This window comes from Carcharodon carcharias, chromosome 13 (assembly GCF_017639515.1).
Source record: "Carcharodon carcharias isolate sCarCar2 chromosome 13, sCarCar2.pri, whole genome shotgun sequence".
Taxonomy (NCBI): Eukaryota; Metazoa; Chordata; class Chondrichthyes; order Lamniformes; family Lamnidae; genus Carcharodon; species Carcharodon carcharias.
This window is the reverse complement of record NC_054479.1, coordinates 50,362,521-50,375,441: the sequence shown is the minus strand read 5'-3', so window position 1 is coordinate 50,375,441 and position 12,921 is coordinate 50,362,521. Positions and strand designations below refer to the sequence as shown.

At 40.9% G+C, this 12,921-nt stretch overlaps 1 protein-coding gene across 3 annotated transcripts in view; it reads left to right on the top strand.

Moving 5' to 3' along the window:
- Positions 1-12,921, top strand: part of acads (acyl-CoA dehydrogenase short chain) — a 177,312-nt gene that overhangs the window by 125,838 nt on the left and 38,553 nt on the right. For all 3 annotated transcript variants that reach the window (XM_041202813.1, XM_041202812.1, XM_041202814.1), the window contains one exon: positions 1,971-2,066. In XM_041202813.1, the coding sequence (XP_041058747.1) occupies positions 1,971-2,066 (96 nt within the window). The remainder of the gene's footprint in view (positions 1-1,970; positions 2,067-12,921) is intronic.

Genomic DNA, 12,921 nt, shown 5'->3' with positions numbered 1-12,921 from the left:
AAATTGAGCGAACCGCTGCAGATATGCAACCACAAGTTGTTTACATATACCCAGAACTTAAAATGGACCACTCGTAACATGGCCACGATATAACAGGGACATGTAGGGATTGACTGTCCTTAGAAATTAATCTTTGAAGGTTTGGATAATTTCTGGTTCAAAAAAGCAGTTTACTGTGAGATATTGCCATCACATTGACTTAGATTGCACGCGCATGAAGCAAAATTGCCACAAGGTTCTGTAAAACAAAAAGTACCAATTTGGAGAATTGGAGACATGACAGTCTCACAGTGAGTTGTTTGGAAAATTCTCAAACTGGGGTCTCTGGATACTGTTTCCTGCAAGTGGTTTATACGTAGATTTCATTTCCAAATCTCTAAACGGAGTATTGTACAGACCTTAGTAGTTTTACATTTCTGTTACTCTTTGTATTAGCTGTCTCCTCCTTCAGAATAATGGCAGTGGTTTAAATTGAACTGTTGTCTAGGCACTACCAATTTGCTCTACAATTTCAAAGTTTGCAGATGACAGCAAACTCAGAAAAATTGTAAGAAAAGTGTAGTAACAGACTTCCGGAGGACATAGACTGGTGAAATGGGTAGATCAATGGCAAATTAAATTTAACCCAAAGAAGTGTGAAGTGATACATTTTGGTAGGAAGAATGAGGAGAGGCAATATAAACCATTTTTTTTCATTCATTCACGGGATGTGGGTGTTACTGGCTAGGCCAGTATTTATTGCCCATCCCTAGTTGCCCTTGAGAAGGTGGTGGTGAGCTGCCTCCTTGAACCTCTGCAGTCCATGTGGTGTAGGTACACCCACAGTGCTGTTAGGAAGGGAGTTCCAGGATTTTGACCCAGCAACAGTGAAGGACAGTGAGTGACTTGGAGGAGAACTTCCAGGTGATGGTGTTCCCATCTGTCTGCTGCCCTTTTCCTTCTAGATTGCAGTGGTCATGGGTTTGGAAGATGCTGTCTAAGGAGCCTTGGTGAATTCCTGCAGTGCATCTTGTAGATGGTACCCAATGTTACAATTTTAAAGGGGGTGCAGGAAGAGAAAACTCTGGGGTGTACATATACAAATCTTTGAAGGTGGAAGGACAAGTTGAGAAGGCTGCTAAAAAAAGCATCTGGGCTTCATGTCTTTAATAATATAGGCAATGAGTACAAAAGGAATGGGGTTATGCTAAACCTCTAGTTAGGCCTCAGCTGAAGTACTATATTCAATTCTGGGCACGACATTTTTGGGAAGATACCTGGGCCTTAGAGAGAATTCAGGAAAGGTTCACTTGCAGGATGAGACTTCAATTGTATGGAGAGACTGGAGAAGCTGGGGTTGTTCTCCTTAGAGCAGAGAAGGTTACAAAGTGATTTGATAGAGGTGTTCAAAGTAATGAATGGTTCTGACGGAGTCATTAAGAAGAAACTGTTTCCAAAGGCAGAAGGATTGGTAACAGAGGACACAGACTTAAGGTGATTGGCAAAAGAACAAGAGGTGATGTGAGGAAACTTTTTTTTACACAGTGAGTTGTTGTGATTTGGAATGCACTGCCTTGAAGGGCTGGTAGAAGCAGATTCAGTAATAACTTTCACTTGAAGGGGAAAAACATTACAGGCTATGGGGAAAGAGCAGTGAGTAGGACTAATTGGAATACTCTACCAAAGAGTTGAAATATGTACAATGGTCTAAACGGCCTCTTCTATGCTACATCATACAACTATAATACTACATTCAGAATTTCCCCAACTATCTTTGAGCCATTACATTTGTTGACCATGCTGTAGCTTGTAATTAATCTGAATGGTGTTTGCCACTGGAATTCTAACCTTGAGCCCTTTCCCAATGTGGGAATCCAGCATTCTACTGCTAAAGTTACCAAGCCAAACTGCAATGTACACCTTTTGGTTTAAACAAAAGAATAATTGGTGACAGAATTGGTGCTAGTGATATGAATTTTGTTTGTTTATAGTTCAAACTGGCTGATATGGGCCTAGCACTGGAGAGCGCTCGCTTGTTAACCTGGAGAGCAGCCATGCTGAAGGATAATGGAAAATCATACACAAAGGTAATACAAGAGTACAGAGTCTTTCATATATATCAAGATACAGCTTTGATGTTTGAAATTGGTTTCTCTCTTAGGTACATCCATTTGCACTACTGTACACTTGTAAAATGTTAGGACAGAAAGATTGTTAAATACCTTTGATAGCTAATTTCCTTGGATCTACTGTTGCAGACCTGACCCCAAGTCAGTTGTCCCTTAGGAAACTTCATAAGCATTAAATTGATTCTGACAGTGAAGCAAGGGGATGGATACCATTTAATTCATATGATTATGTATCAAAGGTCTTGCAGGATCCAGTGCATATATACCTGTTCTCTGAGGTAAAATATTAGGCCATAGCAAAAGAAGCTACTATAATGAACAAAAGATAAAAGTGTATATTTAATTCGCTTATAATATTGTTTGATAATATTAAAATTAATAATTATATTATCAAAGCTGTTGGGTGAGGTTCATTTCTTAGGCTTTGTTGATTTTGGGTTACATTAACATAACAATTACTGATTATAAATTTTACTCAAATAACTGTTGAGCAATCCTGAGAAAGTAAAATGTGGTTCTCCAGTTTCTCCCAATGGCTGAAGGAACGGTGAACCAAAAAATCTTCATGTGAAGGCAGAGGGTATAACTGAGGTACTGATTGACTGCTTTGTATCCCTCTTCATAAACGAAAAGGATGTAGTTAATGTTGGCTTAGAGATTTTGAATAGGATGGAAATAGATAGAAAGGAGGTAATTGGTTGGTATCATTCAAAGTTAACAAGTCACCTGGTCCAGATGGATGGCATCCTAGATTGTTGAGGGAACAGAATATAACAGAATCTTTGACCAGAATCTTTCAGTCCACCTTGGATATGGGAGAAATGGCTGGGGACGGACTGGAGGATTGCACATGTTATAGCCCTGTTGAAAAAAAGGGAGAGGAACAAACCTGGTAGCTGTAGGCCAATCAGTCTAATGTCAGTGGTGAGATAAGTACTAGAGACTATTGTCAAAGCCTAAATTAATTCTTTCCTGGAGAAGCATGGACTTGTTAAAGGCAAATCATGTCTGACCAACCTGATTGAGTTCTTTGATGAAGTAATGTAGAAGGTTGGTGAAGGTAGTGCATTAGATGTTGTATATATGTACTTTGAAAGGGATTTCATAAATACCTGATAACAGATTTATTCGGAAAATAGAAGCACACAGTATTAAAGGGACAGTGGTAACCTTGGTAAGTAATAGGCTAAGGGATGAGAGCCATAGAGTAGTGTTAACGGATGTTCTTGTGAGAGAGAAGTATGTTGTGGAAACCCTCAACAATCAGTATAAGGGGCTTTCCTTTTCTTGTTATATATAAATGACCTGGACTTGGATATAGCGAGTATAATTTAGAAGTTCATAGATGTTACAAAACTTGGCAACGTAGTAAGAAGCGAGTAGTTTAGTAGTACACTTCAGGAGGACATGGACAGACTAGTTAAATGGACAAACACATGGCAGATGCAATTTAGTGGCAGATGCAATTTAGTGTGGGAGGTTTTCGCGGTTTGGGAGAAATAAAATGAAGATGCAGTATAATGTGAATTATACTATTTGAGGGGTTGCCAGAGCAGAGGGTCCTGGAGTAAATATTCATACATTTTTGAAGGTGGCAGGGCAAGTCAATAAGACATTTAAGAAATCGTATGAGATAAATTTGCTTTGTAAATAGAGGCTTTGAATGCAAAAACAAAGAAAGCGTGCAAATCTTTACAATCACTAGTTGAAGTATTGTGTGCAATTATACCAGAGCTGAGGGTGTCAGCTAATTAGGAAGACTGGAGAAGCTGAGATTATTCTCCTTAGAGCAGTAAAGGATAAGGGGAAAGCTAATAGAAATATTCAAAATTATGAGATGTTGGATAGAGCAAGTAGGAGAAACTGCTTCCTCAGTAGGTGGTTAGGTAATCAGAGATCATAGATTTACATAGTATTACACAGGACATATGGCACAGAAACAGGCCATTTGGCCCTATCTGTCCATGCCAATATTATGCTTCATCCAAGCCTCCGCTCGTCTTTCCTCATCTAAATCTATCATTGTAACCCTCTATTGCCTTCACCCTCATATGCTTGTCCAGAATCCCCATTTTCACTTTTCGCTTCAGCCACTCCTTGTGGTATAAATTTTTGGTGAAAAAAGTTTCCTCTGAGTTCCCTGTTGGATTTCTTGATGATTGTCTTATATTGATGGCCTCTAGTTTTGCTCTTCCCCATAAGGGTAAACTCTATCAAAACCTTTCATTGATCACCCATCAGTCACCTTTTTTCAAGAGGCTAAAGACCCAGCCTGTTAATCCATTTCTACATATTTATATACGAATTATGAACAGGAGTAGGCCACTCAGCCCCTTGAGTCTGCTGTGCCATTCAGTAAGATCATGGCTGATCTGAATGTAACCTTAACCTCACGTTCCTGCCTACCCCGATAACCTTTCACCACCCCCCCCACCCCTTGTTAATGAAGAATCTATCTAGCTCTGCCTTAAAAATATTCAAAGACTCTGCTTCCACCACCTTTTGATGAAGAGAGTTCCAAGGACACTCTCCTCTGAGAGAAAAAATTTCTCCTCATCTCTGTTTTAAATGAGTGACCCCTTATTTTTAAACAGTGACCCCTAGTTCTAGATTCTCCCACAAGAGGAAAAATCCTGTCCATATCCACCCTGTCAAGATCCCTCAGGATTTAAAGGTTTCAATCAAGTCGCCTCTTACTCTTCTAAATTCCAATGGAGATACAAGCCTAACCTGTCCAACCTTCCCTCATAAGACAACCTGCCTGTTCCTGCTATTAGTCTAGTAAACCTTCTCCAAACTGCTAATACATTTACATCTTTCCTTAAATAAGGAGTCCAGTACTGTACACAGCACTCCAGATGTGGTCTCACCAGTGCCCTGTACAACTGAAGCATAACTTCCTTACTTTTGTAATCAATACCTCTCATAATAAGTGATAACATTCTATTAGTTTTCCTACTTACATACTGTACCTGCAAGCTAGCCTTTTTTGATTCTTGCATGAGGACACCCAGATTCCTCTGAATCTCAGAGCTCTGCAATCTCTCACCAATTAGATAATAAGCTTCCTTTTTATTCTTTCTGCCAAAATGAATAATTTCACATTTGCCCACATTATACCCCATTTGCCAGATCTTTGCCCACATACTTAACATATCTATGTCCCTTTGTAGCCTCCTTACATTTCTTCACAATTTACTTTCCAACCTACCTTTGTGTCGTCAGCAAATTTAGCGATCATTCCTTTGGTCCCTTTATCCAAGTCAATTATATAAATTGTACAAAGTTGAGGCCCAGCACTGATTCCTGTGACACACCACTTGTCAAAACCTGCCAACCTGCCTACTCTCTGCTTCCTGTTAGCTAGGCAATCTTCGATCCATGCCAATATGTTACCTCCTACACCATGAGCTTTAATTTTCCGTGATCACCTTTGATGTGGCATCTTGTCAAATGCCTTCGGGAAATCTTAAGTACAGTGCATCCACCGGTTCCCCTTTACCCACAGCATATGTGACTTCTTCCAAGAACTCCAATAAATTGGTTAAACATGATTTCCCTTTCACAAAACCATGTTGATTCTGCCTGATTGCCTTGAATTTTTTGAAGTGCCCTGCTATAACATATTTAATAAAAGCTTGTAACATTTTCCCTATGTCATATGTTAGTCTAACTGGCCTATAGTTTCCTGCTTTCTGTCTCCCTCTCTTTTTGAATAAAGGAGTTACATTTGCTATTTTCCAATCTAGTGGAACCTTCCCTGAATCTAGGGAATTTTGGAAAGTTAAAACCAATGCATCAACTATCTCACTAGCCGCTTCTTTCAAGACCTTAGAGTGAAGTCCACCAGGACCCAGGAATTTGTCAGCCCACAAACCCAACAATTTGCTCAATACCACTTCCCTGGTGATTGTAATTTTCCTGAATTCCTCCCTTCCATTTCCTGATTTACAGCTATTTCTGGAAGTTACTTGTGTCCTCTATAGTGAAGACCGAAGCAAAATACGCCATCTCCCTACTTTTCATTATAAATTCCTCAGTCACACTTTCTATAGGACCATAGATATTATTTAAATATCTATGGAAACTCTAACTATCCTTTATATTACTAGCTATTTCTCTGGTACTCTAATTTTTCCCTCCTTATTAATCTTTTTGTCATTCTTTGCTGTTCTTTATATTCTTTCCAAACTTCTGACTTGCCACTCATCTTTGTGCAATTATATGATTTTTCTTTAAGTTTGATACTGTCTTAAACTTTTTTGGTTAACCACAAATGGTGGGCCCTCCCCTTGGAATTTTTCTTTCTCATTGGAATGCATATGTTCTGTGTATTCTGAAAAATCGCTTTAAATGTCTGCCAATGAACCTCTATTGACCTATCCCTTAAACTCATTTGCCAATTCACTTTAGCTAGCTCTACTTTCATGCCCTCATAATTGCCCCTAATAAGGTTTAAAATACAAATCTTGGACGCACTTGTTTCTCCCTGAAAATGAATGCAAAATTCAATCATATTATGATCGCTGCTACCTAGGGGTGTCTTGACTATGAGATTATCAATTAATCCTATCTCATTGCTCAATACCAGGTCTGCTATAGCCGGCTCTCTGGTTGGCTCCAGAACATGCTGTTCTAAGAAACTACCCCAAAAGCATTCTATGAATTCCTCATCTACACTACCTTTGCCCATCTGATTTTTCCAGTTTATAAATAGATTAAAATCCCCCATGATTATTGCTGTACCTTTCTGACAAGCTCCCATTATCTCTTCTTTTATACCCTGTCCAACTATGCAGTTACAATTAGGGGGCCTATACAGCACTCCCACAAGTGACTTCTTGCCCTTATCATTTCTCATCTCAACCCAAACTGCTTCTACATCCTGGGGCGGAATTTTGCCCTCGGATGGCGGGCAGGCCCCATTGGCTTGGCGGTGGGCAGACAGCCCCCACCACTGAAACGGGGCCCACCGCCATTTTGAGTGGGCGGGCCAATTAAGGCCCGCCAGTGGCATTCCCAACGGGAAGCACTATGTACTTCCTGTTCTGGGGCGGAGGGATTCCCCAGTTGTCAAAGAGCGCTCTTTTGTGCATGCGCATGAAAGAGCGCACTTCTTCTTGAGGCAAAGTCCTGTCTCAGGGAGAATAGTGACATTGGAAAAAACGTTAAAAATAAGAACAATAAAAAATTATTAACATGTCCCCCTCTTGTCACATGAGATGGGACATGTTAAAAAAAAACACATAAACTTTATTATTTTTGTTCAAAACGGACATGAAACTTCATCCCACTAGTGGATGAAGTTTCATGAATAATCAAAAGCCCGCTGGGGCTCCTGGCCTGCCCGCCAACCTTCAGCTTGGACGGGCAGGTCTTCAAGTACTTTAACTAGTCTGTCAATGGCCTCAATTGGCCATTGACAGGTTGGCAGGCGGACAGCTGATTTCGCTGTCTGCCCACCTTCCTAAAAATTTAAATGGCCCAGGATGACGTCAGGGATTCCTCCCGACTTCATCCCGCATTATTTTCCCCTTGGCGAACGGGTCTTGCCCCCAAATCACCGAGGGGAAATTCCTGGCACTGGTTTCTTGAACTTAGGTCATCTCTCTCTAATGTGCTAATACCATCATTGATTAACAGATCTACCCTCCACCTTTTCCTGACAACCTGTCCTTCCTAAATGTTCTTTCCTTCAATATACAGGTCCCAATCTATGTCATTCCGTAACCATGTCTCTGTAATGGCCATCAGATCATACTTATTTATTTTTATTTGCGCTATCAGTTCATCTGTTTTGTTTTGAATGCTGCATGCATTTAGATACAGAGCTTTTAGTTTTGTCCTTCTATTATTTTGTAACTTCTAGCCTTATCTGCTGATTTACTCTTAGATCTGTACTCTTTGTCCCTTCCTGTCACAGTCTGTTTATCATTTCCCATATTAATACCTGTCTCTCCTGCCTTGTTTCTACTCTTTGGTTTACCACGTCTCCTCAAATTTGATCCCTTTCCCTCACTATTCTGTTCAAAACCCTCCCTACTTTCCTAGTTATGCGGCTCGTGAAGACACCAGCCCCAGCATGGTTCAGGTGTAGACCATCCCAAAGGTACAGATCCCACTTTCCCCAATACTGTAACCAGTGCCTCACAAACCAGAAACCACTTCTCCCATACCAGCCTTTGAGCCATGCATTTATGTCTCTAATCTTATTTGTCCAATGCCAACTTGTACGTGGCTCAGGTAATAATCCAGAAATTATTACCTTTGATGTTCTGCTTCTTAATTTGGTGCCTAGTTCCTCAAACTGACAATGCAGAGCCTCCTTCCTCATCCTTCCTATGTTGTTGGTACCTACATGGACCAAGGCCACTGGATCCTACCCCTCGCACTGGAAATTCCTCTCCAGGCCTGAGCAGATGTCCCGAACCCTGGTATCAGGCAGGCAACACAACCACCTGGACTTTTGCTCTTTGCTGCAGAGAACAGTGACAATCCCCCTCACTATACTGTCCCTTACTACCACTACGTTACTTTTAGGCCGCCCCACATGGCTTCCTGTACCACATTACCTTGGTCAGTTTGCTCATCCACCCTGCAGTCCCCTCTCTCAGTCAAACAACCTGAGAGAACCTCAAACCTATTGGGCAATTGCAGAGGCTCACACTCCTGCACTCTTGCCCTCTGTGTCCTCTTATCTGCCTCACTCGCAGTCACACTCTCCTGTCCCTGACCATTGACCAAATCAGAAGACCCTGTCTGAAGTGGTGTGACTGCCTCCTGGTATAAAGCATCCAGGTAACTTTCCCCTTCGCTGATGTGTCGCAGAGTCTGCAGCTCAGCTTCCAGCTCGATGACTCTAAGCTGAAGTTCCTCAAGCCGCAAACACTTACGACAGATGTTTTTGCCTAGATCGCAGTGTTATCCAGGAGATCCCACATGCTGCAGCCTTGACACATCACTTGTCCTGCCGTCCTTAATGTGTTTTAAATAATTACTTAATTATATTAATTACTTATGTAATCACTTGCTAGAAATTTTATTAACTTTACCACCAATTTGTGTACCATTTTAAACCTGAGGGATAGAATAGAACTTACCCACTTACCAGATACTCACCAAACAGCTAACTCCCTTCCCTATAGTAGGGCAAGAGCCAATTCCTATGGAGTGAGAAAGATAGGAAAAGGAAACAAACGCTTCCTTCCCCCCTTCACCAAACTCCCCCTCTCACCAAACTCCAAGTTTTCACTCAGTTAGCTCAGCTGCACTCTGTTTGCCTGATATGTAATTTTTCAGATTTTTCCTGATATGTAAACTCATGCATTCCTGGTAGCATCCTTATAAGTTTTCTCCTCACTGTCCCTAGTGCCCCTTTGTCTTTTTTATAATATGGTGACCAAAACTGCTTGCGTTATTCTAAGTGCGGTCTAACCAAGGTTCAAAACAATGTAACATAACTTCCCTACTTTTCACTCCTATCCCTCTTAAGGCCTAGCAAACCTGTGGTGGAATTTTTAATAGTTGGTGCATTTGTACTTCAAGATCCCTTTGTTGTTCTGTCCCACCTAACCTTGTACCTTCTAAGTAATAAGTTACCTCCTTATTCTTCCTACCAATATGTACTAACTCACATTTATTTGCCCATTCTGACAGTTTATTAATGTCCTCCTGTAATTTGTTGTAGTCCTCCTCGATATTGACTATTCCCCCCACCCCACCCTCACACACAATACTCTGCCAATTTGGTGTCATCCACAAATTTAGAAACTGTTTTTGATTCCAAAGTCCAAATCATTAATATAAATTATGAACAACAGTGGTCCCAGCACTGGTCCCTGTGGAACAGCACTTCCCATCTTCTCCCACTTTGAATAACTCCATGACTCCCACTCTGTCTTTTCTGCCTTATAGCCAGCCAGCAATCCATTCTGTCACTTGTCCCCTGACTCAATAGATTTAAAATGATAGGTAAAAGGACCAGAGGGAAAATGATAAAATTTTTTCGCATAGTTGTTTTGATCTGGAATGCATTACCAGAAGGGGTGGTGTTATCAGATTCCGTAGAAACTTTCAAAAGACAATTATATATGTATTAAAAGAGAACTAATTTGCAGGGTTTTGGAAAACAGCTGAGGTATAGGCAAAATCACTCAACTCTATAAAAGAGCCTGCACAAGATTGCAGGGCTGAATGGGCTTCATATGTGCTGTAACATTCTATGATTGAACATTCAGCACTGATATGGTATTGAGTTGTACAGTGCAGGAAAGTTCAACTTATATCCCTGGTCTGGTTTCAGTTGGGGCAGCAGTACATATATCTTCTAGAGAACTGAACACATAATCTAGTCTGACACACCCAGTGCAATATCGAGGGAATGCTGCATTGTTGGAGGGGCTGTTTTCAAATGAGATGTTAAATCAAGGTCCTGTCTACCCTTTCGGGCGGGCATGAAAGATCCCTTGCACTATTTGAAGAAGAGCAGTGGAATCCTCCTGCTGTCCTGGCCACTTTTTTCCATCAACCAACACATAAAACAGCATATCATTGCAGTTTGTGTGCAAATAAGCTGCTGCATTTCTTGCAGTGAAACTGTGACTACATTTCAGAAATATTGGCTGTAAGTGGTTTGAGAAATCCTGAAGTTGTGAAAAGTCTTGTACAAAATACAAGTCTTTCTTTCATTCTATTAAAGAGGAAGAAAACATCATCCAGTGTTGTTGTTTCAATCATTATGTGGGAGAATCTTTGCTAGAAAGTGCATCAATATGGTTGGCGGGTGAGCACAGGATTAGACATCTCCTCTGATACTCCCCTCCTGTCAAATAGCCTCCAGAACTTACTCTACGGGTTAGGCAGTACAAGTGGCCACGTGAGGAGTCTGGACAGAGTAGATAGGGAGAACCTGTTCATGTTGGTGGTAGAGTCGCTCACTGATTTCAAGTGATTGGCAAAAGAACTGGAGTTGACATGAGGAAAATCTTTTTTATGCAGTGAGTGGATAGAATCAGGAATGCACTGCCTGAGAGTGTGGTGAAGGCAGGTCCAATCCTAGTTTTCAAAAGGAAATTGATTAATTATCTGAAAGATTTGCAGGGCTACAGGGAAGAAGTGGGACTAGCTAAGTTTTTCTCACAGTGAACCAATCAGTGACATGATGGGCTGAATGGCTTCCTTCTGTGTTTTAACCATTCTATGATTCTATGATTAAATAAACTGGAGTCCTGCTCCTGATCTCTGTTTTAAGTTACTTATGTATTTTGACTTCGGATAAAGATAGAAGTAGTGCTTTACCATGGTCCCCAGTGCAATGGAATACCAAGCTGTCGTTTATACATGAAATGTGGTTACTTGTGGTACTGGAAGGATGTCTGTTCCAGCAAGAGAGGAGAGGAGAGAGTTGAGGGCAGTTGTAATATGAAACAAGACTATCAATCAAATGTAGTATGGCATGATGTATTTTCTTAGCTCAAAGTTCTCAGTCACAGTTAATAAATAATGCCTGGAGCATCATTTATTCTCTTTTGCAAAAATAGTGTTATTACTGTCATTTTGAGAACTGGGAGACTATCTTGAAACAAAAATGTAATTTATAATTTCTGACATAACAACCTTCAAAGCTGCAATGCTGCAATCTACAGAATCACAGCTGCAATTATATAGTACATAGAAAAAGTTTTTTTATAGCAGTGTGACAAAATGGAAAATCTGAATGGTTATAGTGTTTTTCATGAATAGAATTGCTATGGATCTACTCTGCTCACAAATAATAACAGAACGATCAGCGCTAGAGGGAAATGAACCATCTATTTGAAAGTTGTTACGTGGCAACACAAGATTGAAAGAAAGCTGTTTTTGCAAATTCCATTACTGTTCACATATTGCTGGCAGAGACAGTTTATTTTGCTTTCTGCTGACATGCTTCAGATAAGAAATTTCCATTTGAAAATAGGTTAGTCTTTCCAGTATAAAGGTCGTAATTTCAAGACAAATAATTGGATGCATTGGTGAAGTGTATGTGTTTAGTTGTAATTTGGGCACCACAATATTAGAGAGATAAGTATGGTTTGACAATATGTGAAATATTCCACTCAAGGACCAATTAGGGCTTTTTCTGAATTTGACAAGGTGAAGAATGTGGGGAACAGAAAGCTTATGGGTAGGATTTCCCCTTCGTCAGCCAGGTGTGGCAGGTGGGCCCAGGACCTGCCGCGAAATGGACCACTGCCCGCAATCGGGCCCCAACCACAATTTCACACTGGCTGGCCAATTAACAACCAGCAAGTGTGAAAGGAGCACTGAAAGGCTCAGCACTGCTTGGGTGGGGGCAGGAGGAGAGCAATCGTGGAAGTCTGCGCATGCACAGGGGAGCGTGCGCTGACAGCTCCCTGAGGGCACAGAGCTGCCTCAGGGAGCTGAAGAATTTTACAATGAGAAATAAAGATTTTAAAAATTGTGGAAGCATGACCCACATATGACTCAGTCACATGAACAGGGACGTATTAAAAATTATGTTTAAAAATGTTTATTTTTTTTTTAATTACTGTTGGAAACCTCATCCCGCCCATGGATGAGGTTTCCTAAAAAATCCAAAGGCCGCTTCGCCGATTCACCCATCTGCTAACCGTAAGGTTGGACGGGCGGTGAAAAACACTACTTAATTAATTGTTTAATGGGCTCAGCTGACTCTTGCGTGTGCCCGCTGACTGAAATATCGCGCGAGTGCGCGATGACATTGGGATGCTCACCCAATGTCATCGTGCACTATTTTATGCCATATCACATCGAGTGTGCATCTGCCCAACGAACG